At 46.0% G+C, this 21,306-nt stretch overlaps 4 protein-coding genes across 4 annotated transcripts in view; 3 read left to right on the top strand and 1 right to left on the bottom strand.

Moving 5' to 3' along the window:
• The window catches only part of LOC121569591 (ATP-citrate synthase), a 30,104-nt gene extending 28,044 nt beyond the window's left edge, over positions 1-2,060 (top strand). The window contains exons 23-27 of the mRNA XM_045209661.1: positions 70-213; positions 304-417; positions 511-593; positions 758-834; positions 987-2,060. Coding sequence (XP_045065596.1) covers positions 70-213; positions 304-417; positions 511-593; positions 758-834; positions 987-1,081 — 513 coding nt within the window. The 3' untranslated portion in view covers positions 1,082-2,060. The remainder of the gene's footprint in view (positions 1-69; positions 214-303; positions 418-510; positions 594-757; positions 835-986) is intronic.
• Positions 2,061-2,637: 577 nt separating this feature from the next.
• LOC123482274 (kelch-like protein 11) lies at positions 2,638-5,804 on the top strand. The gene is made up of 2 exons (XM_045209360.1): positions 2,638-3,173; positions 3,535-5,804. Exons 1-2 carry the CDS (start codon positions 2,644-2,646, stop codon positions 5,099-5,101), a joined length of 2,097 nt encoding a protein of 698 aa, XP_045065295.1. The 5' UTR covers positions 2,638-2,643; the 3' UTR covers positions 5,102-5,804.
• Positions 5,805-8,388: 2,584 nt separating this feature from the next.
• LOC123482273 (kelch-like protein 10) lies at positions 8,389-11,100 on the bottom strand. Its single transcript, XM_045209359.1, has 5 exons — positions 10,656-11,100; positions 9,899-10,385; positions 9,167-9,784; positions 8,901-9,050; positions 8,389-8,790 (listed from the first exon to the last, which is right to left on the bottom strand). Exons 1-5 carry the CDS (start codon positions 10,850-10,852, stop codon positions 8,422-8,424), a joined length of 1,821 nt encoding a protein of 606 aa, XP_045065294.1. The 5' UTR covers positions 10,853-11,100; the 3' UTR covers positions 8,389-8,421.
• Positions 11,101-11,313: 213 nt separating this feature from the next.
• Positions 11,314-20,224, top strand: LOC121569594 (cytosolic 5'-nucleotidase 3). The gene is made up of 9 exons (XM_041880685.2): positions 11,314-11,482; positions 11,910-12,008; positions 12,151-12,220; positions 12,319-12,365; positions 12,565-12,650; positions 13,549-13,638; positions 13,812-13,974; positions 14,182-14,382; positions 19,428-20,224. The coding sequence occupies exons 1-9, from the start codon at positions 11,480-11,482 to the stop codon at positions 19,536-19,538; spliced, it is 870 nt and encodes a 289-aa protein (XP_041736619.2). The 5' UTR covers positions 11,314-11,479; the 3' UTR covers positions 19,539-20,224.
• The last annotated feature ends 1,082 nt before the right edge of the window (positions 20,225-21,306 follow it).

Below are 21,306 nucleotides of genomic sequence, written 5' to 3'. Positions count from 1 at the left end.
ATTCATTGAGCTTTGGTAGTCAAAGTGTGTCTCTATTTGAGTGTTTCTTTCTGTGTGTGTGATTTCCAGGGGGACCGGTTCGGAGGGGCCCTGGACGCTGCAGCCAAGCAGTTCAGCAAGGCGTTTGACAGCGGCATGCTGCCAATGGAGTTTGTCAATAAGATGAAGAAGGAGGGCAACCTGATCATGGGCATCGGACACAGGGTCAAGTCGGTGAGCACCGTCCCTGTGTCTCTTTTTTGGATGCCATGTGTCCTTCATGTTTTTCACTGTGCAAGTACTTTGTGTGTGTCTGTGTTTCAGATCAACAACCCAGACATGCGGGTGCAGATCCTAAAGGACTTTGTGAAGAAGAACTTCCCCTCCACCCAGCTGTTGGACTACGCCATGGATGTAGAGAAGATCACCACAGCCAAGGTACTAACCCTGTCATCCTCTCCTGCAGCCTCTATCACCCTACTGGGATCATCTGTTCTAAACCATGTCTTCTCCTCTCTGCTGCGGTTTCAGAAACCAAACCTGATCTTGAATGTGGACGGTTTCATTGGAGTAGCATTTGTGGACCTGCTCAGGAACTGTGGTGGATTTACACGGTAGGCTAGCTAGCTAATGCTATTAAACTCCAGTCAATTACATTCTGTACAATGCAACTATACTACTGTGTCTGGGTCAGCCGGCTTTCCCTTTTGTTGTCCTTAGCCTACATTCAGTGTTGCATCAACTCACCATTGCCCCCTGATGTTTGTCCCCCCCTCAGGGACGAGGCTGATGAGTTTGTGGAGATCGGAGCGCTGAATGGAATCTTTGTCCTGGGGCGGAGCATGGGCTTCATCGGTAAGTCAGGGGTCAGGGGTCATGACCCTGATGAGTTTGACCCCTAGAAATTGTCATGGGAAGGGGCTGTGGTGTAAGGATCAGGGGATACGGAATATGATATTGCTAAAATTGGAACCATACCTAAAGCTATATTTCTACTTCTCCCTCAGGACACTACCTGGATCAGAAGAGGCTGAAACAGGGTCTGTACCGTCACCCGTGGGACGACATCTCCTACGTTCTCCCTGAACACATGTCCATGTAACCACGGAAACCAGGCCATGGACCCCCCCAGTTACCCCACCACCGCACCCTAACCTCCACCCCCACCTATACTGTGTTCTGTCAGCCCCAAGTGGTGGGAGAGAAAAAATGGGGACTGATATTATTATTGATGTGGCTTTGCAACAGTAATAAGGACAACCCTTTTTAAAGTGAATACAGTTTTAGTTTTTAAAAATCAGTTAGCTGATCAAACATGCTGCAGAGAAGGAGAAAAGAGCCTCATTCATTGGTTGACCCTTAACCCTATAGTGTGGGGAGTGCAATTCATCCAATTCAACTCTTCCCAAGATTACCTCTAGTGGTACAGATGATTGTCTTCCCATTTACTGCCAATACTACTGCTGTTACTACTACTACTACTACTACTACTATACTACTCCTATGCCTATAGTGAAGTACGTTGAGACTGTATCTCCCACTATCATCTCTCTCCGTAAACCAAGCATGTGTCTGTGTATAACAGACTGTTCCTGTGTGTCGCTGTTCAATTCTCTTTCTTGAGTGTGTCGGTGCCATATTAAAATCATATGCTTTATTTATGTATAGATGTATTAACAGTGGACTAAATAAATGTAATAAGAATGTTATAGATATTATCAGCATTTTTGATGTACAGTAAATGCCCATGAAACGGTTGTGTTTAAACCGTAAGATATGCCGCTGACCAAGCAGAGAAAAGCTCTTCCTGTGTCCCAACCAGGACGGTGCCCAGGATGGCAAAGGGACCATAGAATGCAGCATTATTTATCTGAATGTTACTAGCTAGACCAGCTCCGTTGTGACCGGCTATTTCTCGTAAGATGTATCTGTCTGTACTCTTTGTGTTGTCATGTCATCACAATTTTTAAACTTTGTTTGACCTAATGTGATGTGAACTGAACGTGCCTCTGTAGAGATGGGTTGTAATATATTTTCAGAACTGTGACTGAGTATATTAAAGATGACCTATTGGAACACAACTCTGTCTGGTTCTTCCAGTGTTGCGGATCATAAAATAAATGTGGTATATAATCAGCATTTAATTGTTTCACTGTGTCATGCTCCATCCATCAGTTTATTAAGTAATTGGTTTAAAAATAGATAAGTTATGATATCATATCCAATAACAACAGATGAAATGATGTAGTGAGCTATTAGGGCTCAATTCTTCGTTTTCTCAAACAGCCAGTGCATATGTGTAAGATCATGTAGGTCTACTAGACTACTATAGAGCCTATTCTTCAGACCTCAGTCCACCTGTTCTATGTGCTCTGGGGGTGTAATTTCTGTACATTCATGGCAAAGTGATTATACTCACTTACGTAACAGAGCGGGACTATGTACTGGCCTTGCCCTTATATAAGAAAGAACATCCATCACATGAAAATATTGAAATGAATGGAACCATCCATACCTTGGCAGAGAACGCTGAGGTGGAAGAAGCACAAAAGGTTATCCTGTCAGCCACAAGTGAGTGGGCGGGGCTTTACGTCACACGCCGAGCAGTAACGCCTTGCATCCACTGCGCATGTCAGTCATTCCGTCTGTGTTTTCAGTTTATGTATGTGTGTCTGCGTGTGTGTTCTTTCCCACACGAGTTTACTGCAGTTCCGAATTCTCACAACCACCGCCAGAATGGCAGCTGCAGCCCCGAACCCAGACGACTCTAGCCGGGGTAGTAGCGGTAGCAGCATGCCCAGCGTCATTGTCGGGGACGGGGACACGGAAGAGGGCGAGGATTTTACCTCCTCCTCCCACTGCACAGAGCTGTCTCGGCGGCAGAACGAACAGAGGAAGCAGGGATTGTTCTGTGACGTGACGCTGGCCTTCAGTAGTGGGGTGGCAACCGGGAATGTTCAGAGCTGTGAGTTTTCTGCCCACCGTTCTGTACTGGCCGCGGCTACGGACTATTTCACCCCGTTGCTGGGAGGGCAGTTCTCCGAGTCTCTGTCGGGTCGGGTTGAGATGAAGGAATGGAGCGCTGAATTGGGACCAGACCCGGAGACGGTGGAGAGCGTCATTCAGTACATGTACACGGGTGAAATACATGTGAGCACCTGCAATGTGCATGAAGTGTTGGAGCTTGCTGACAGGTTTGTTTACAATTTACATTAGTGTTCCTTTAATGTGCATAATCCATTTAATCGCCACTTGCTAGTACTTGATTATTTTGTATGTAGTTCAGTGATATAATATTGTTGTTTTGGCTTACTGGAGGTGCCACTGAGGTATATTGGTAAGGGTTAAGGTTAGGTAGGGCTTGAGGTTAGCGTTTATCCGGGATGTCCCATAGATCCCGGGTAGCACTGACCATCCTGTAACCTGTCAAAACCTGAACTTGAGTGTAGTGAGTTCATGGGTGTCTTGAGTGTAGTGAGTTCATGGGTGTCTTGAGTGTAGTGAGTTCATGGGTGTTTTTTCCTGTTCTGTTATTGATTGTGTGTTTGGCTGCAGTTTCCTGCTGCTGCATCTGAAGGAGTTCTGTGGGGAGTTCTTGAAGAAGAAGCTGAGCCTGGCCAACTGTGTGGCCGTGCACAGTCTGGCCCACATGTACACCCTGGACCAGCTGGCTCTGCGGGCCGCAGACATGATCCGACGCAATTTCCACAAGGTCATCCAGCATGAGGAGTTCTACACCCTGCCCTTCCACCTGGTGAGGGACTGGCTGTCTGACGCAGAGATCACCGTGGACACGGAAGAGGTGTTGTTTGAGGCTGTGGTGAAGTGGGTCCAGAGGAACACAGAACAGCGGGGGAGGTACTTTGAGGAGTTGTTCCGTCTCCTCAGGCTACCCCAGATTAAGCCCACCTATCTGACGCGCGTGGTGAAGAATGAGGCACTGGTGGCGGCCAACGAGGCCTGTCTCCGTCTGGTGTCCGATGCCGTGGAGGGCCACGCCATCCGCTGTGAGAACCTCAAGTCAGCTGACCTGGAGTTCTGGTCGTCCTACATGGCCTCCTTCCAGCCGCGCTTCGGCCAGAACATGGACGTGATCATGGTGGTGGGCGGGGTGTCGGAGGGGGGTGACTACCTGAGTGAATGTGTGGGCTACTTCATCTACGAAGACCGCTGGGTCAACCTGCCCCACATCCACAACCACCTGGATGGCCATGCCATCGCCACCACAGAGTCCCACGTCTACGTAGCGGGCTCCATGGAACCGGGCTTCGCCAAGACCGTGGAGCGCTACAACCCCAACCGCAACACCTGGGAACAGGTGAGCAACCTGACCACACGTATACACTCCTTTGGTCTCACCTGTATCAAAGACATCCTGTATAGCATCGGTGGCCACTTCAAGGACGTGAGCGTGTACGAGCCTGAGCCGGACAAGTGGCACAACCTGGAGTCAGCGCCCAAGATCCTGCGGGACGTGAAGGCGGTGAGTGTGGAGGACCGTTATGTATACGTGATGGCGCGCACGCCGGTGGACACGGACAATGAGGACGGGCTGAAGACGGTCACCACGCGTTACGACACAGAGAGCCGCCAGTGGCAGGACGTGGACTCCCTGCCGCTCATAGACAACTACTGTGTGTTCCAGATGGCCGTGGCCTCCACCAACTTCTACCACACAGCCTCCTGCTGCCCTAAGAGCTACACGGTGCGGGACGAAGATGCCAAGCAGAAGATCAGCGCCCACATCTCAGACGAGATCCTGGAGAGCCTGCCGCCCGAGGTCACCAGCATCGAGGGTGCCGCCATCTGCCACTTCGACGAGGACGTGTTTGTGATCGGCGGCTGGAAGAACAGCGGCAGCGTGGACAAGCAGTACCGGAAAGAGGCCTACCGCTACTGTGCCGAGAGGAAGCGCTGGATGTTGCTGCCGCCCATGCCCCAGCCACGCTGCCGCGCCACCGCCTGCCACGTACGCATCCCCTACCGCTTCCTGTACGGCTGCCAGCGCTACCCTATGCCCCAGAACCTGGCCCGCCAGCGGGACCGCATGCAGCAGATGCAGCAGCTCCACCGGCGCACCCTCACCCTGCGCAGGCAGCTGCAGTCTCAGATCGAGTGCTGAACTAACTCAACCCCTGTCTGTCCATCACAACTACCCCAGAGGGGGAGCAGCCCGGCCCGGCCCAGCTCCAAACCCCAAACATCCCCTGGCAGCCATCGTCATCAGCCCCCACCCATAACCTGCTGTAGCAGTGGCTGCTATGTTGCTTTCATGTTGGTTCTTTTTTTAAGTGAACTCTGTGCCAGATCATCAGGTTGAGACTATGGTGTTAGTAGTGACTACGGTGTTCAAGGCTGGGAGATGCAGGAGTGATGTGAACCTGTGCTGGCCAGGTGTTTGTCAATGTGGGGAGGACAGGCCAAATGTTACAAATGTGAATAGAGTGTTGTACAGTGACCAACATCCGACTACACTATGTATGTACGTCAGGCACAGGGGATGTTTATATTTTTGTACGTACATATAGTATATAGTTGTATATGTATACTTATTATATATAAATATTTTGTCCCCCATCTTTTATGCTTATATGAAGTAGGCAATGTGACACTACATTCCTCCAATCCAATGTGCTTAGTGAAGTCAGTCGCTCTCTATGACATTCCATCAGGACACTGTGACTGTCTCTCCATGCAAATATCACACACACACTCTGCCCAGCCGTAGGGTCGGCACAATACCAGTATCGTGATACTCGTTAGTATCGTGGCAAGTAAACGTAACACTAAGCAGATTTAACTTCTTTAGGAAAACAGTCCTAATGTTGGAAACAAACATCATTATGTTGTCATCCAGAGTCACATGTGTTTTCCAAGCTATAGCACACAATATTTTACATACAGCAGATTTTTAAAGGACCAATGAGTTTGGTCTGCTTTGTGTTTTAATTTTTACCATGGAAAAATGATGGCGATACTGGTGTCATCCCGGCCCTACCAGTCAGTCGGACCAAACCCTTACCAATGCCTGATGGCTTTGCTGTGGTTTATAGTAGCTTTATCTGAATGGCTCTGCTTGTTGTTATTATTATAGCATTGATACAGTAGCTCAACTTGAATGGAAGGAGAATAGTCTTATTCATATTTATTATCAGATCTGTGGTCCAATCGAGAGTGGACGACTTAATTAGTGATATACCATCACTATCTTCTAGGTGAGCTGTGGCTTTTCCCTGATTGCATTGTAAAATAGACTTCTCTCCTCCCCTGCTTGCTCCTAATGTTTTTCCCTGTCTTATTACTGACGATCGATAGTGTATTTCTTTGAGCAGTCAGTGCAGAGAGTCGAGAGAAATCGCCCATGTGGCATCAGTTAGAAAGAAAGGAAGTTGGAAAGGAGAATGGAGATGGAGAGAGTCTATTCATCCATCCCCAATCTCTTAATTAGACTCTTGTGCACCCATCCATCTGCAAGAGTGATGGTCATCATTCTGTTCATGTCTCAGTCTTGTGGAAAATCGTCCTTGTCTGTGTTTCTGACCGGTATCCTAATGAAACAGTCTTAACATGGTAACATTCCATTGATCCTTTGAAATTCCATCAACTATTCCATTTGACTGTTCTTCAGTCTTCTGCTCATCTCATTCCTGTTGGTAGGAATATTGTGTAGAAGGCCCGAGGTGGGAGTTTATGAATGTTTCTCTTATTTTGTCTGCATTGGTTTTATTGACTTTAATGGCTGGAGGGTGTAGTTCAGATGGAGGACTTGATAACGTGTGTGTATGCATATCTGTGCGTACGGTTATGAATGCTGGGAAAAGCTTGCCAAGTAGTGCACTTTTCTACCCTTAATCAGCTTGTAATGTCGAGTTTGAGTTATTGACAAATATTTTAGTCTGAGTGGGTTTAACTGTCATATTTGACTTCAGATTTGGGCGAATGTATTTTTTTATTTTAATGTATCATTTAATCCAACTCCAGCCGATAATCTATTCTGTTCCCATGTGAGAAGATATGTACACTACAGTGATTTGCTTAGTAATCCAAAAGGAATGTGATGTAATATGTGAGGCAACCCCATTGCTGTGCCTCAGGCTTATTCAGGTGTGTATCTTAGAGATCCTTCCAGATTGTTGTATGTTCTCCTCACCCTCCAAAGATAATCAGATGATATGTATAGACCAGTGGTTCCCAACCAGGGGTACTATAACCCCTGGGGGTAATTGGCCTATCCACAGTGGGTACTTGAAAAGACTTGTGTCAAAGGGTTACTGGTCAAATGCACATGAGGGGGTACTTCAGGGGTACTTCGGGCAGAGCACAATTCAGTTGGTAGTACGGTAACCAAAAAAGGTTGGGAACCACTGATATAGACTATAGAGGGTATCCTTATGTTACTGAGCAGAATGACCATATCAAGGTGAATGTGTTGCCATTGAGTTCAAGAGTTCATTGATTGTTATAAGCACTATCCCTGAAGCTTATTTATAACATAAAGCACTATAATTTTGAGAATGCAATGAAAGTGTATATCCTCAGCTTTGTTCCTCTTGCATTTGAAATAATATTATTGACACATGTAAGCTATATATATTTTGCTTTGCATGTGGCAGTCTGACATTGTGTCAATATATTGGATGTAAAACAAATGCTGATGTCATCACTTGCAATTAAAATGTCAGTTTTTTAATATAACCTTGGTTTCCCATCTATCTTGTGTAAGGGGTTATCTAAATTCTAAATGTCATTTTGGCCAATATTATTACGCCTTTTTCAAGACTAGCTCTTTAAACATCTGTCTTTTCCTTGGGTGGAATTTCCTCCTCCAACTTGACAACCTCCTTTTTTTTTTTTTGAACAAAGCATAGAGAATGATAGAGAAAGCATCCCTATATAGTTCCCATTATGGCATCTGAGAGAGCATGGGCAGTGTCATTGAGGCCATCTCAATTTTTAAGAAGTCCATTTTCTTCTTCACAATTGGCTGATCCCTCCTGATGACCATGAGGGATCAGCCAATAAAGTTGGAAATCCCACCCAGTTGACTACATAAAAATGTTGGAAACCCTCAATGAACCTGCCCATGCTAAAATAGCATTTTGGCCACTAGAGACCTCTATCATTCTCTATGGAACAAAGCTACATACATACACGTGTACATCAAACAGAAGGGCAGTACTATGCACAGTCATTGGGCATGAGCCAACCACAGTAACAAATTCAGTACATTCAATCTTCCCTTCTACTAACGGTAGGAAAATAATAGTACAATCACCCTGGCAGATGCAATAAGAAATATATACATTTATATATGCATATGGAATTTCCTCTGGGACGTACAGTAGTGGATTTATTTGCGCATGGTAAATGCCTTCTGGTAGATGGAATACAGTGGGCAGGAGGGGGTAACGGTGGGTCAGGTGGGGGGGCGGGAAGGGGGTGTCACACAGAGAGGATGCTGTTGGAGGTGGAGAGCTTCAGCTCTTCCCGGGGGGGCTGGAGGGAGTCCCGGGGGGCTGCGTACTGGGCCACATTGGGCAGCCCGTGCACCACGCAGCAGCTGAGGGCACTGCGGAAGATGCCCATGTCATGGGCGTCGTACCACTCCTCTGTTTTCTCGTCATAGCACTCCACGTTGAAGGTAGTGGTGAAGCCGTTGAAGCCCCCCACCACGAACAGGAGGTCGTCCACCACCTCGATGCCAAAGTTGCTGCGCGGGTTGAACATGGTGGGCACCGTGCGCCATGTGTTGGTCAGCGGGTTGTAGGCCTCAGCGTTACGCAGGCGGTTAGCCCCATCGAAGCCGCCCACCTGGGAGAGGACAGAGGAAACTTGAGTCAAATATTTCTCAACTTTCAGCTCTTCCTGAATAAGGCGTTGAAATGCATTGTGCATGTACTGCATATGAATGTTCTGCTCACAGCATAGACCTGCTCCGCATAGGCGATGACCCCCACACCACTGCGCCTGCTTCTCATGGGGGCAGTCAGAGTCCACTGGTTGGTCTGGGGGCTGTAGCTCTCTGCTGTGAACAAGCACTCATTCCCATTGAAACCACCACAGATGTACACCTACAGAAAAGACCATGTCAACATTTTATCATCAAAAGTCATCATCCATCATTAAGTTTTCACACATTAATTGTGGTCTAGTTGTGTTGTGTCCCAGGTCCCTCTGTTCCACTCACCTTGCCATGTAGTGTGGTAGCACTGGCATCACTCCTCTGCTCATGCATGGGTGCAATCAGGGTCCACTGGTTAGTCTCAGGCTCATAGCACTCAGCGGTGTTCAGTCGTACGTAGCCATCAAAGCCACCCATGGCATAGATACAGCCATCCAGCACCGCCACACTGACGTAGCAGCGCCGTGAGTGCATGGGGGCCACCTGGTGCCAGGTCCGTGTGACAGGGTTGAACTTACGTACACTGTTAAAGTAGTCAACGCTGTCAAAGCCACCCACACAGTAGACAAAGCCATTGAGGTAAGCAGCTCCATGGTAGGCTCGAGGGCTCTCCTCCTCCCGGGTCACATTCACCCACCGATCAGCCCGCGCATCATACGCCTCAATGCCATTGGTGGGGCTGCCACCACTCCAGCCACCGATGGCCAATAAGATGGCATAAGGCAGGCGAGGGCGGGTCAGAGGGTTGCGGAAGTCAGTGTTGGAGGGCCCGTTCATGTTCAGGTCGTACATGGCCTTCAGGGCACTGATGATGATGGGCTTGCAGTCATCATTGTCCTTCACCAGGGTATTGTTCTTCACGTTGTTCATGAAGTAGTCGGCTGTCATCAAGGCCATGCGGACCTAAGCACACAGACACAGACAGACAGACTTGTGGTTAGCAGTTAACTAGCACAACACCCAAACTTACAAAAGTTATCCAGCAGTAAAACATTGACACTATTATCCACCTCTCACCTTGGGCAGCAGCACAGAGACGTGGGCCTTGCGTTCCTGAGGCGAGTGGTTGATCCAGCGTAGGACCGCCTCAAACACAACATCCTCCTGCTTTACATTCAGGTCATCCTTCTCGATGATGTCACAGAGCTGTGCCAGAGAGAGCTCCATGAACTCCTCAGAGAAACGCACCATCTCAAAGTGGTGCAGGATGAAGAGGTAGGCCTGGCGGCGCAGATCAGGGCAGGAGTAGAAGTCTGCGAACTTGCAGATGCCAATGCAGTTCTGCAGACAGAGCTGGGCCTCCAGATAGTCGCAGCAGGCTCTCACGATCCCCAGGATGCAGAACTGGTCTGCAGCCGCTAGGAGCGGTTCCACATTCTCTGCAGTCACAGGCACAGAACGTGTGTAGGCATACTCGATGATCAGGCGCATCATGTCTGGGTTCACTCCAGGTATGCTGTAGACCCGCTTCTCGACGTTGTTCCAGCCGCTTGTGAAGAGAGCTCTGTGGGTCAAGGGTCAGGGGTTATAATAATACAGGGAGATAGGAACATCATCAAGGACTCAATATTCTTCTCACTACAGCATTGCAATTGAACGAAGTTCCTCAGGACTCCCCAAAAGTAACAAATAACTACAGAGAGTTGGACCAAGCCAGAGATACCATAAATCAACGATGTTCTCTCATTCTCAAAGTCAAGTGATGCCAGAATGGGAATGCCGTCTGGCCATCACATCCCAACCCAACCTGTCCAAACCATGGGAAGCTACTCACCGGAAGTATGAGCTGCATCCACAAAGGATGTTCTTGTGAGCATTGAACTCGATTCCATTGACTTTGATGACCACATCACAGAGTTTTCCCTCCAGACGTAACTCGTTAAAGATTGTACAGGTCATAGCACTCATTTTTCTCTCCATGTTGCATCTTTGAAATTTGGTGGAGGTGGCCATCTCTTCCAGTTCATTCATTCCTTGCGTAATAAATCTATAATAAACTCTATTTAATGGGGTTTTGCAAGCTCTTCGGCCTAGACATTTAGCTGGTTTACTACAGCAGCTGTGTTCATCTAAGGATTGTGAATTGTGAATGTTCCACTTATGTTATGTTCCAGAATTGTTCATTATTACATCACAGCGATGAGCAAATGGAATCAGAGCATCAGCCTCACTTGTCATAAAAAGTTTGTGTTTTATTTGATCTATCTGATTGATATGCCTACTGATCTTACAGTGAATGTGTAACAGTCATTTAACACTAATATTTGACACTACATAATAGTTTTTATTAAATACAGTTCATTTCAGATGTAGTGAGAGGGAAGACGTGAATTAAGAATTTGCCATAATACTTTCTTCATCTGCTCTATCAGAACATACATTATATTAGGAACATTTAATACTGATTTTGTGGTACTGGGGAAGGTGTTAAACGCACACACTTCCGTCCTCAATTTATGTAAGCAAATGCCCGCAAAAGTGTAGCCTGGCTATTGCAGTTTGGCTAACTAGCTAGCTAGCTATATAACTTATTGATTGCATTTCTAGCTAGATCCATCATTTAACTTTTCTTGAATTAAACAACATCTCTCTAGAAAAATGGTAAGTGTACTTTATTTTCCTGATTGCCACTGAGCGAATGACTGAAATGGCTAGCTAGCTTACAAACGTAACGTTAGTTATTAAGTTACAAACTAGCTGCCTAATTTCTCAGAGCAGAATGGCGATGCCTATTTTTAGCTATGTGACAGTGACATAACAAGACAATCCCAAAAAGGCAAATCACACAGAGTACTTGTTCATGCTTGTTATGTATGTGATTGGGATATTAGTTTACCCCAGTGTAAGATTCAATATATTCAAGGCCTACCTATGACAACACAACAGCTGCAACTGACCCTTGAGCAAGGTATTTAAGCTGAATTGCTCCTGTATGTCAGTCTGGATAAGAGCGTCTCAAAAATGTAAATGTAAAAATGGAGTGGTGAAATATTAAGCTCTTCTGTTTTTCTCTCAACTCACTCCATAGATCCCAGAGCTGTCCAGCGCCTCAGTGTGTATGAGGGACCCTCAGAGGGTGGAGGAGATCATTAAGACCATGCAGGAGGATGGCACCAGCACTATTCAGGTACCACCACAGAGATCCTATTCAATTAGGATTGTATATGTAATTCTATGGGTACCACACCCAAGTGTTTTGATTTATTCTCCTAGTTACATCCTGGGAGGTTTGCTTGATAATATGCTGACGATGTCTCTTGCTTTTTCAGGTGATTTCAGACTTTGACATGACCCTCACACGGTTTGCCTACAATGGGAAGCGGTGTCCTACCAGTCACAGTAAGTATTAAAGCTGGGATAGCTTGTACGGAGAAGATACTCATGTTTTGTCTAAAAGCCCATGACAATTATGTTTGCATCTGTATGATTTTTTATAGATATCCTGGACAACAGCAAGCTCATCAGTGAGGAGTGCAAAGCACAGGTGTATTTAAAATTTCATCAGAAAAATGACTAGAGCACATGACAGAACTTCCTCTGATTTGGCAGATCAAGTTGTGTAGATTAGAAAGTCTATGACACAAGATGAATTGCTTAACTGAGTGAAAAATAACTGTGTATTTTCTAGATGCATACTAGCCAGTTTGTCCTTTCTGAGTGTTGTCCGTTCTCCCTCCGTTCAGCTGAAGGACTTGCTCAACACATATTACCCCATAGAGATAGATTCCAAACGGACAGCGGAGGAGAAGCTGCCCCTCATGGTGGAGTGGTGAGTCACAGCTCTCTCTGAGCCAATCACTGCCCTTCTAGACCTCACTTTGCTGTCAAACTGACCAATACCCTCTGTGCTACATCAGACATAGGCACCTCCTTGCAGTCTCATTAACCCAATGAGTCCCACCATAATACTGGCGCGTTTTGGACTTCTAACCCCTATTAAACATTGTGTGTTTAAGCTACAGATTTCTGGGTTGTACCATCGGATTTGTCTAATTCTTCTGCATCCAACCATTAGTCTGTGTGATTAACTGGGGCTGAACTAGAGCAGTGTTTGTGAGAAAAGGGCGGATCCCAAAGGGGCATGGGGCCTGGTCTTTTTACAACAACATCTGTAGAGTCCAAATGGTTTGCGCTACAAACTATTAAAAGCTATCTATGAAAAGCTGAGACTCACGAACACGCACGTTTTGCTCTGTGACGCTTACAAGCTACACAAGAGTCATTAGAATGTAAGGGGTTCTTCTACATAGAAGATCATAGGAAATCCCAGGACATAGTGTCTATAATACTGTAATAAGCTCACATAGCTCACAACTCCAGATAGTTGTCATTGACTAGTTGGATATTCATTTCCCAATGAGCAAACAATTTCTGTACAGCATTCATATAAATTCATTTTTATCAGGTTTCTGCTTCAGCAGACCTTATTTTCTTATTGACATTTGTCAATAAAACTCACGAATGCCACTGTTTATGTCAAATTGTTCTGTGTTCTACTCATAGCTCTGGTTGTCCTGAAAATAAAATGGTCAAATACTTCATTGTGAGGCTAAATATAAGGGCTGGACATGTAGATAAATGAAAGTCAGATAAATGAAAAGCTGATTTTTGCTGGGGTCTCGGGACTGATGGGGTTAACCAATCCCCTTGTGCCATGCATCCCATAGGTGGACTAAAGCCCATACTCTTCTGGTGCAGCAGCGCATCAGGAAAGACCTGCTTCAGGATGTGGTGAAGGAGTCTGATGCTATGCTCAGGTGATAAGACCTTGCTACTTTTGCCAAACCACAATCATGGCTGTTTAATAGGGTAAAGTCATCTATAGCATACATGGTACCAAATTATGAAGCCATATCAAGTCAATAATGATAATGGCGACCAGGACAAAATGGTAGTGATTACAGTGCTAACTATACTGCTGGCCCCACAGGGAGGGCTACCAGCTGTTCTTTGACCACCTGCAGGAGCACAGCATCCCTCTGCTCATCTTCTCTGCTGGGGTAGGAGACGTGCTGGAGGAGGTGATCCGCCAGGCCGGGGTCTTTCACCCCAACGTCAAGGTCTTCTCCAACTACATGGACTTTGATGAGACTGTGAGTAGGCTATCACTGACACTCAAACCACATTCTATACAATACAGGTAGCCTCTATGGAATTTAGTAGGGAGAGGGGGTTGTAATGAAAACACTTAGTTTCATTGCATTAAATTAGCTTGTCCTATACTAGTGACGACACAAAGACTGGGTGAAAGGTTAGTTGTTTGAATGAGGATTTAACCCATTGGTGTCCATCTTTCTCAGGGTGCGCTGAAGGCGTTCAAAGGGGAGCTGATCCACATCTATAACAAGAGGGAGGGAGCTCTGCTGAACACAGGCCACTTCCAGGAGCTCAAGTCACGTCACAACGTCCTGCTGCTGGGAGACTCTCTAGGGGACCTGACCATGGCTGATGGGGTGCACAGCATGGAGAACATCCTCAAGATAGGCTTCCTCAACGACAAGGTAGGGTACTAATGGCTGCACATACACCGAAGTTCACACACACACACACTACTATGTTCCAAGATGGCGTAGCAGTGCGGTCGCTTTTATTCATTGTCCCTGTGTAAATATCCCGTTTCTTGTTTTTTTGTCTATTTTGTATATATTTCTCAATTTTTACTTTTCATTCTTTAACTAAATATACTTTCCTGCAACCCGCCTCACCCAACGTGGAAAGGATTCTACTATTTCTTTATAACTTTCATCAAGAACCGTAAGCTGAAAATAGTGTAGCTGCAACTGAATGGCTACCTGTTATTAGTCACCGTTAGCGTCTTCACCACTGTCCGTGGCCTACACTATCCACCAGCCAGCTCTAGCTCTAGCCTGGACAATTCGTCGGCCAGTCTGCACAGCGTGCTATCGACCCAGCGTGCTATCGACCCAGAACTTATTGGACTTTCTGCCGGAATCACTGGACCCTAGCGCCGGATCATCGCAACCAGCTAGCTAGCTGCAACCTGTTGTTGGCTGATTACCATTGCCCTATAGCAAGCACCAGTTAGTCTTGAGCTAGCCTCAGGCCCATCTCCCGGCTATCTACCTCTCTGTCAACCGGACGGGACCTCCTAGTGTTGACACTGAGCCCCGCCGATCCAACACGACTGGTCTGCCGACGAAATATTCTGATGTGGTTTCAACAGGCTTCCCGTTGTGACGACCACGAAGATCCATATGCCAGCCCCGGCCCGCTAGCACACGCAAACTACAACTGTGCTCCCTGCTAGCTGTGCTGAAGCACCAATTTGAACTGCTCTCGGACTCACATATTGCTGTTCACTGGACCTTATGGTCACTCAGCTGCACAGCTGATGCCTGCTGGACTGTTCCTTTACACGGTACCCTGTCCAGTTTATTCTGTTTAGCCTTAGCCCAAACGTTATCGCTATTTCCAGTTGTTGTCTTAGCTCTCTCTAATAACACCTGTGACTGCTTTATGCCTCTCTCCCATGTCAATTATGCCTTGCCTATTGCTGTTTGGGTTAGTTCTTATTATACAATTTCACTGTAGAACCCCTAGTCCCTCTCAAACTGCCTCAAATAGTTCCTTTGTTCCACCCCCCATACACGCCGAGACCGGCTCAATCGGCTCAATCGGTGCCTCCAGTGACGCTATCTCTTTCATTGTTACCCAACGCTTAGGGTTACCTGAACTGTACTCATATCCTTCCATATCCTTTTCTGTACATAATGCCCTGAATCTTTCCTACAACGCCCGGAGAACTGCCCCCCTTTATTCTATGTACCCAACGCACTAGAAGACCAGTTCTTAAAGCCTTTAGTCGTATCCTTATTCTAGTCCTCCTCTGTTCCTCTGGTGATGTAGAGGCTAACCCAGGCCCTGCAGCCCCCAGTATCACTCCTACTCCCCAGGAGCTATCATTTGTTGACTTCTGTAACCGTAAAAGTCTTGGTTTTCTGCACGTAAATATCAGAAGCCTCCTTCCTAAGTTTGAGTTATTCACTGTGTTAGCACACTCCGCCAACCCTGATGTTCTAGCAGTGTCTGAATCCTGGCTTAGGAAGGCCACCAAAAATTCTGAAATTTCCATCCCCAACTATAACATTTTCCGTCTAGATAGAACTGCCAAAGGGGGTGGAGTTGCAATCTACTGTAGAGATAGCCTGCAGAGCTCTATCATACTATCCAGGTCTGTGCCCAAACAGTTTGAGCTTCTACTTCTAAAAATCCACCTTTCCAGAAATAAATCTCTCACTGTTGCCGCTTGCTACAGACCCCCCTCAGCCCCCAGCTGTGCCCTGGACACCATATGTGAATTGATTGCCCCCCATCTATCCTCAGAGTTCGTACTGCTTGGTGACCTAAATTGGGATATGCTTAACACCCCGGCCATCCTACAATCTAAACTAGATGCCCTCAATCTCACACAAATTATCAACGAACCTACCAGGTACAACCCTAAATCCGTAAACATGGGTACCCTCATAGATATCATCCTGACTAACTTACCCTCTAAATACACCTCCGCTGTCTTCAACCAGGATCTCAGCGATCACTGCCTTATTGCCTGCGTCCGTAACGGGTCTGCGGTCAAACGACCACCCCTCATCACTGTCAAACGCTCCCAAAAACACTTCAGCGAGCAGGCCTTCCTAATTGACCTGGCCCAGGTATCCTGGATGGATATAGATCTCATTCCGTCATTTGAGGATGCCTGGTTGTTCTTTAAAAGTAATTTCCTCTCAATCTTAAATAAACATGCCCCATTCAAAAAATACAGAACTAAGAACAGATATAGCCCCTGGTTCTCCTCAGACTTGACTGCTCTTGACCAGCACAAAAACATCCTGTGGCGTACTGCATTAGCATCAAATAGCCCCCGCGATATGCAACTTTTCAGGGAAGTTAGGAACCAATATACACAAGCAGTTAGGAAAGCAAAGGCTAACTTTTTCAAACAGAAATTTGCATCCTGTAGCACTATCTCCAAAAAGTTTTGGGACACTGTAAAGTCCATGGAAAATAAGAGCACTTCCTCCCAGCTGCCCACTGCACTGAGGCTAGGAAACACTATCACCACCGATAAATCTACAATAATCGAGAATTTCAACAAGCATTTTTCTACGGCTGGCCATGCTTTCCACCTGGCTACCACTACCCTGGCCACCAGCTCTGCACCCTCCGCTGCAACTTGCCCATGCCCCCCCCGCTTCTCCTTCACACAAATCCAGACAGCTGATGTTCTGAAAGAGCTGCAAAATCTGGACCCCTACAAATCATCTGGGCTAGACAATCTGGACCCTTTCTTTCTAAAACTAGCCGCCGAAATTGTCGCAACCCCTATTACTAGCCTGTTCAACCTCTCTTTCGTAACGTCTGAGATCCCCAGAGATTGGAAAGCTGCCGTGGTCATCCCCCTCTTCAAAGGGGGTGACACTCTAGATCCAAACTGTTACAGACCCATATCCATCCTGCCCTGCCTTTCAAAAGTTTTTGAAAGCCAAGTCAACAAACAGATCACCGACCATTTCGAATCCCACCGTACCTTCTCCGCTATGCAATCCGGTTTCCGAGCTGATCATGGGTGCACTTCAGCCACGCTCAAGGTCTTAAACGATATTATAACCGCGATCGATAATAGACAGTACTGTGCAGCCGTTTTCATTGACCTGGCCAAGGCTTTCGACTCTGTCAACCACCGCATTCTTATTGGCAGACTAAATAGCCTTGGTTTCTCAAATGACTGCCTCGCCTGGTTCACCAACTACTTCTCAGATAGAGTTCAATGTGTCAAATCGGAGGGCCTGTTGTCTGGACCTATGGCAGTCTCTATGGGGGTGCCACAGGGTTCAATTCTTGGGCCGACTCTTTTCTCTGTGTATATCAATGACGTCGCTCTTGCTGCTGGTGACTCTCAGATCCAACTCTACGCAGACGACACCATTTTGTATACATCTGGCCCTTCATTGGACACTGTGTTAACAAACCTCCAAACGAGCTTCAATGCCATACAACACTCCTTCAGTAGCCTCAAACTGCTCTTAAACACTAGTAAAACTAAATGCATGCTCTTCAACCGAACGCTGCTTGCACCCGCCCACCCGACTAGAATCACTACTCTCGACGGGTCTGACCTAGAGTATGTGGACAACTACAAATATCTAGGTGTCTGGTTAGACTGTAAACTCTCCTTCCAGACTCACATTAAGAATCTCCAATCCAAAGTTAAATCTAGAATCGGTTTCCTATTTCGCAACAAAGCCTCCTTCACTCATGCTGCCAAACATGCCCTCGTAAAACTGACTATCCTACCGATCCTTGACTTCGGCGATGTCATTTACAAAATAGCCTCCAACACTCTACTCAGCAAATTGGATGTAGTCTATCACAGTGCCATCCGTTTTGTCTCCAAAGCCCCATATAATACCCACCACTGTGACCTGTACGCTCTTGTTGGCTGGTCCTCACTACATATTCGTCGCCAAACCCACTGGCTCCAGGCCATCTATAAATCACTGCTAGGCAAATCCCCGCCTTATCTTAGCTCATTGGTCACCATAGCAACACCCACCCGTAGTCTGCGCTCCAGCAGGTATATCTCACTGGTCATCCCCAAAGCCAACACCTCCTTTGGCCGCAATTCCTTCCAGTTCTCTGCTGCCAATGACTGGAACAAATTGCAAAAATCTCTGAAGCTGGAGACACTTATCTCCCTCACTAACTTTAAGCATCAGTTGTCAGAGCACCTTACCGATCACTGCACCTGTACACAGCCCATCTGAAATTAGCCCGCCCAACTACCTCATCCCTATATTGTTATTTATTTTGCTCATTTGTACCCCAGTATCTCTATTTGCACATCATCTCTTGCACATCTATCATTCCAGTGTTAATACTAATTGTAATTATTTTGCACTATAGCCTATTTATTGCCTTACCTCCATAACTTGCTACATTTGCACACACTGTATATATATGTATTTCTGTTGTATTTTTGACTTTGTTTTGTTTTACCCCATATGTAACTCTGTGTTGTTGTTTTTATCGCACTGCTTTGCTTTATCTTGGCCAGGTCGCAGTTGTAAATGAGAACTTGTTCTCAACTGGTTTACCTGGTTAAATAAAGGTGAAATAAAAATAAAAAATAAAAAAACACACACACACACTTTCTCTCTCTCACTCACACCCTAATAAACCCTCAACCATGCAAAAAGTAACATTATTATTTTAGTTTTATTGAGTGCTTGTTTTAAGGCAGGGTTCTTCAATTCCGGTCCTGGAGGGCCGAAACACTTCTGTTTTTTATTTCTACCTGGTAGTTAATTGCACTCACCTGGTGTCCCAGGTCTGAATTAGCCCCTGATTAGAAGAAGAGGATGAAAAACAGAGGCGTTTCGGCCCTCCAGGACCGGAATTGAAGAACCCTGTTTTAAGGGAATTGAGTGCTTGTTTTAAGGCACAGTCAGCTTGTTCAAACACTGTTTAAATGTCCTTGGACATTTACCCTTTGTTAACCGTTCCCTCTATGCATGATCTTTCTCAGCTGGAGGAGAGGAAGACGTCCTACCTGAATGCTTATGACATCGTGCTGGTGAAGGATGAGACCATGGAAGTGCCTAACGCCATACTGCTCCATCTCACCTGCACCAAGTGACCTGACCACGAACTTCATCTCACTGGCCAATCAGTAGTGAGCGTTCCAACGCTACAGGAACTATGTCGTGCTGGTTTAGGAAGCTCTTGCTCAGGAAGTGCCAGTAGTCAGATACCATGAGCGAAGTCAGAATGGTATTGTTTTTAGTTTGTCTTTTACTAAAGCTCCAGGATCCCAGACAGTGTTTTGGAGTCGTCCTTCCATGCTCCTCCAGTTGAGTCCTTGTTGAACACATACAACTTGAGAGCAACATCCTTTATACTCCTACTCAACAACCCTACTGTCACATTCTCAGTTGTGTTTACAAACCATCAATAGTCCAACTGAAATAGGACAGGAAAACTAGGTCACTTCCCATCTGGTAAATGTGTATTGGGTTCGTGGGGAGCGACACGTTACTGGTGATATGTATGCCCTGTCTACATATGAGGAATGTGTGTATGCATGTGGATCTAGATGTTGTCTTCTCTGTATAGATGAAAGTTGAAGGCGTTACGGTTTGTTTGTCATGTGGGACCTATCTTTGTGATATAAAGGGAAAGAAAACAGGATAAAGGGCAACCTAACTTGACTTTTATCAGTTTGAAACGTCAGTGTTTTGTGAAACTTTGTTACATTTTAGTCATTTAGCAGACACTCTTATCCAGAGTGACTTACAGTTAGTGAATACATTATTTTTTCATACTGGCCCCCCGTGGGAATCGAACCCACAACCCTGGCATTGCAAACGCCATGCTCTACCAACTGAGCTACATCTCTGCCGGCCATTCCCTCCCCTACCCTGGACGAATTGTGCGCCGCCCCACGGGTCTCCCGGTCACGGCCGGCTACGACAGAGCCTGGATTCAAACCAGGATCTCTAGTGGCACAGATAGCACTGCGGGAGTTCTCCTTTTTCTTGAAACTTGTCTATTCTATGAGAATGATTAGAGTAAATTATTTCCATGTTAGGCATTTTATTTATTTTCAGCTCTTAACAATAAACGACTGTTTTATGTGGATATCAAGTCGCTCTGGATAAGAGCGTCTGCTAAATGACTTAAATGTGAATATCGTTAGTATGGAATCAGATTATACTGGGGCGGCAGGTAGCTTAGTGGGTAAGAGCGTTGTGCCAGTAACCGAAAGGTCGCTGGTTCTAATCCCCGAGCCGACTAGGTGACAAATCTGTCGATGTGCCCTTAAGCAAGGCACTTAACCCTAATTGCTCCTGTAAGTCGCTCTGGATAAGAGCGTCTGCTAAATGACGTAAATGTACTGTGTCACGGTATTAAGGCATAGGGTTGTGTGCGTGGCTATGTTTTACAATGGACTTTTTTGGCGCCACAGTGCCACCATGTGGTCAAAGTAATAGTAATGCAAGCCATGCAAATGTATTGCCATTTACAGTATCACTCCATGCTTGTCTGAAAGAATCCATCCACCTTCAGCCTTGAGACATTGAAAGTACATGAGAAAAGTAATAGCATTTTAAATAGTTTGTATTTTCTCCGAAATGCCATCACTTTCTGTAAAACAGCAGAGTTTTGATTATGTTTTAGAGGCCAATTGTTGCCTTTTAGAGTCCTGTAAAAGTAATGGTTGACCTATTCGGTCTATGGTGAAGAACATCCAAATATTTTGTACTTTTCATTTTTTGTGTGATGGCAAAACATTTCATTGCCACATAATAACTGAGGTTTTAGTTCATGGTACAGCCAAGGCATCTGATTCTATTGCTATTATTTGTATGTTTTGCCAAATTATAATAACATTTTCACCCAGTTGA

Source organism: Coregonus clupeaformis, chromosome 30 (genome assembly GCF_020615455.1).
Source record: "Coregonus clupeaformis isolate EN_2021a chromosome 30, ASM2061545v1, whole genome shotgun sequence".
NCBI classification, from domain to species: domain Eukaryota; kingdom Metazoa; phylum Chordata; class Actinopteri; order Salmoniformes; family Salmonidae; genus Coregonus; species Coregonus clupeaformis.
Note: the sequence above shows the minus strand (reverse complement) of the source record. Positions and strands in the feature narration are given on the sequence as shown.

What these genes read in the sequence shown, in the direction of transcription:
- LOC123482274 (XM_045209360.1), top strand. Translation starts at nt 2,644, where the DNA reads ATGTGTGTCTGCGTGTGTGTTCTTTCCCACACGAGTTTACTGCAGTTC. An exon ending in GTGTTGGAGCTTGCTGACAG is followed by an intron (nt 3,174 to 3,534) that starts GTTTGTTTACAA and finishes GTTTGGCTGCAG; the next exon opens with TTTCCTGCTGCTGCATCTGA.
- LOC123482273 (XM_045209359.1), bottom strand. Translation starts at nt 10,852, where the DNA reads ATGAATGAACTGGAAGAGATGGCCACCTCCACCAAATTTCAAAGATGC. An exon ending in TCTCTGTGCTGCTGCCCAAG is followed by an intron (nt 9,785 to 9,898) that starts GTGAGAGGTGGA and finishes CTGTGTGCTTAG; the next exon opens with GTCCGCATGGCCTTGATGAC. An exon ending in CTACCACACTACATGGCAAG is followed by an intron (nt 9,051 to 9,166) that starts GTGAGTGGAACA and finishes TCTTTTCTGTAG; the next exon opens with GTGTACATCTGTGGTGGTTT.
- LOC121569594 (XM_041880685.2), top strand. An exon ending in CTGCCCCTCATGGTGGAGTG is followed by an intron (nt 12,651 to 13,548) that starts GTGAGTCACAGC and finishes TGCATCCCATAG; the next exon opens with GTGGACTAAAGCCCATACTC. An exon ending in GAGTCTGATGCTATGCTCAG is followed by an intron (nt 13,639 to 13,811) that starts GTGATAAGACCT and finishes CTGGCCCCACAG; the next exon opens with GGAGGGCTACCAGCTGTTCT.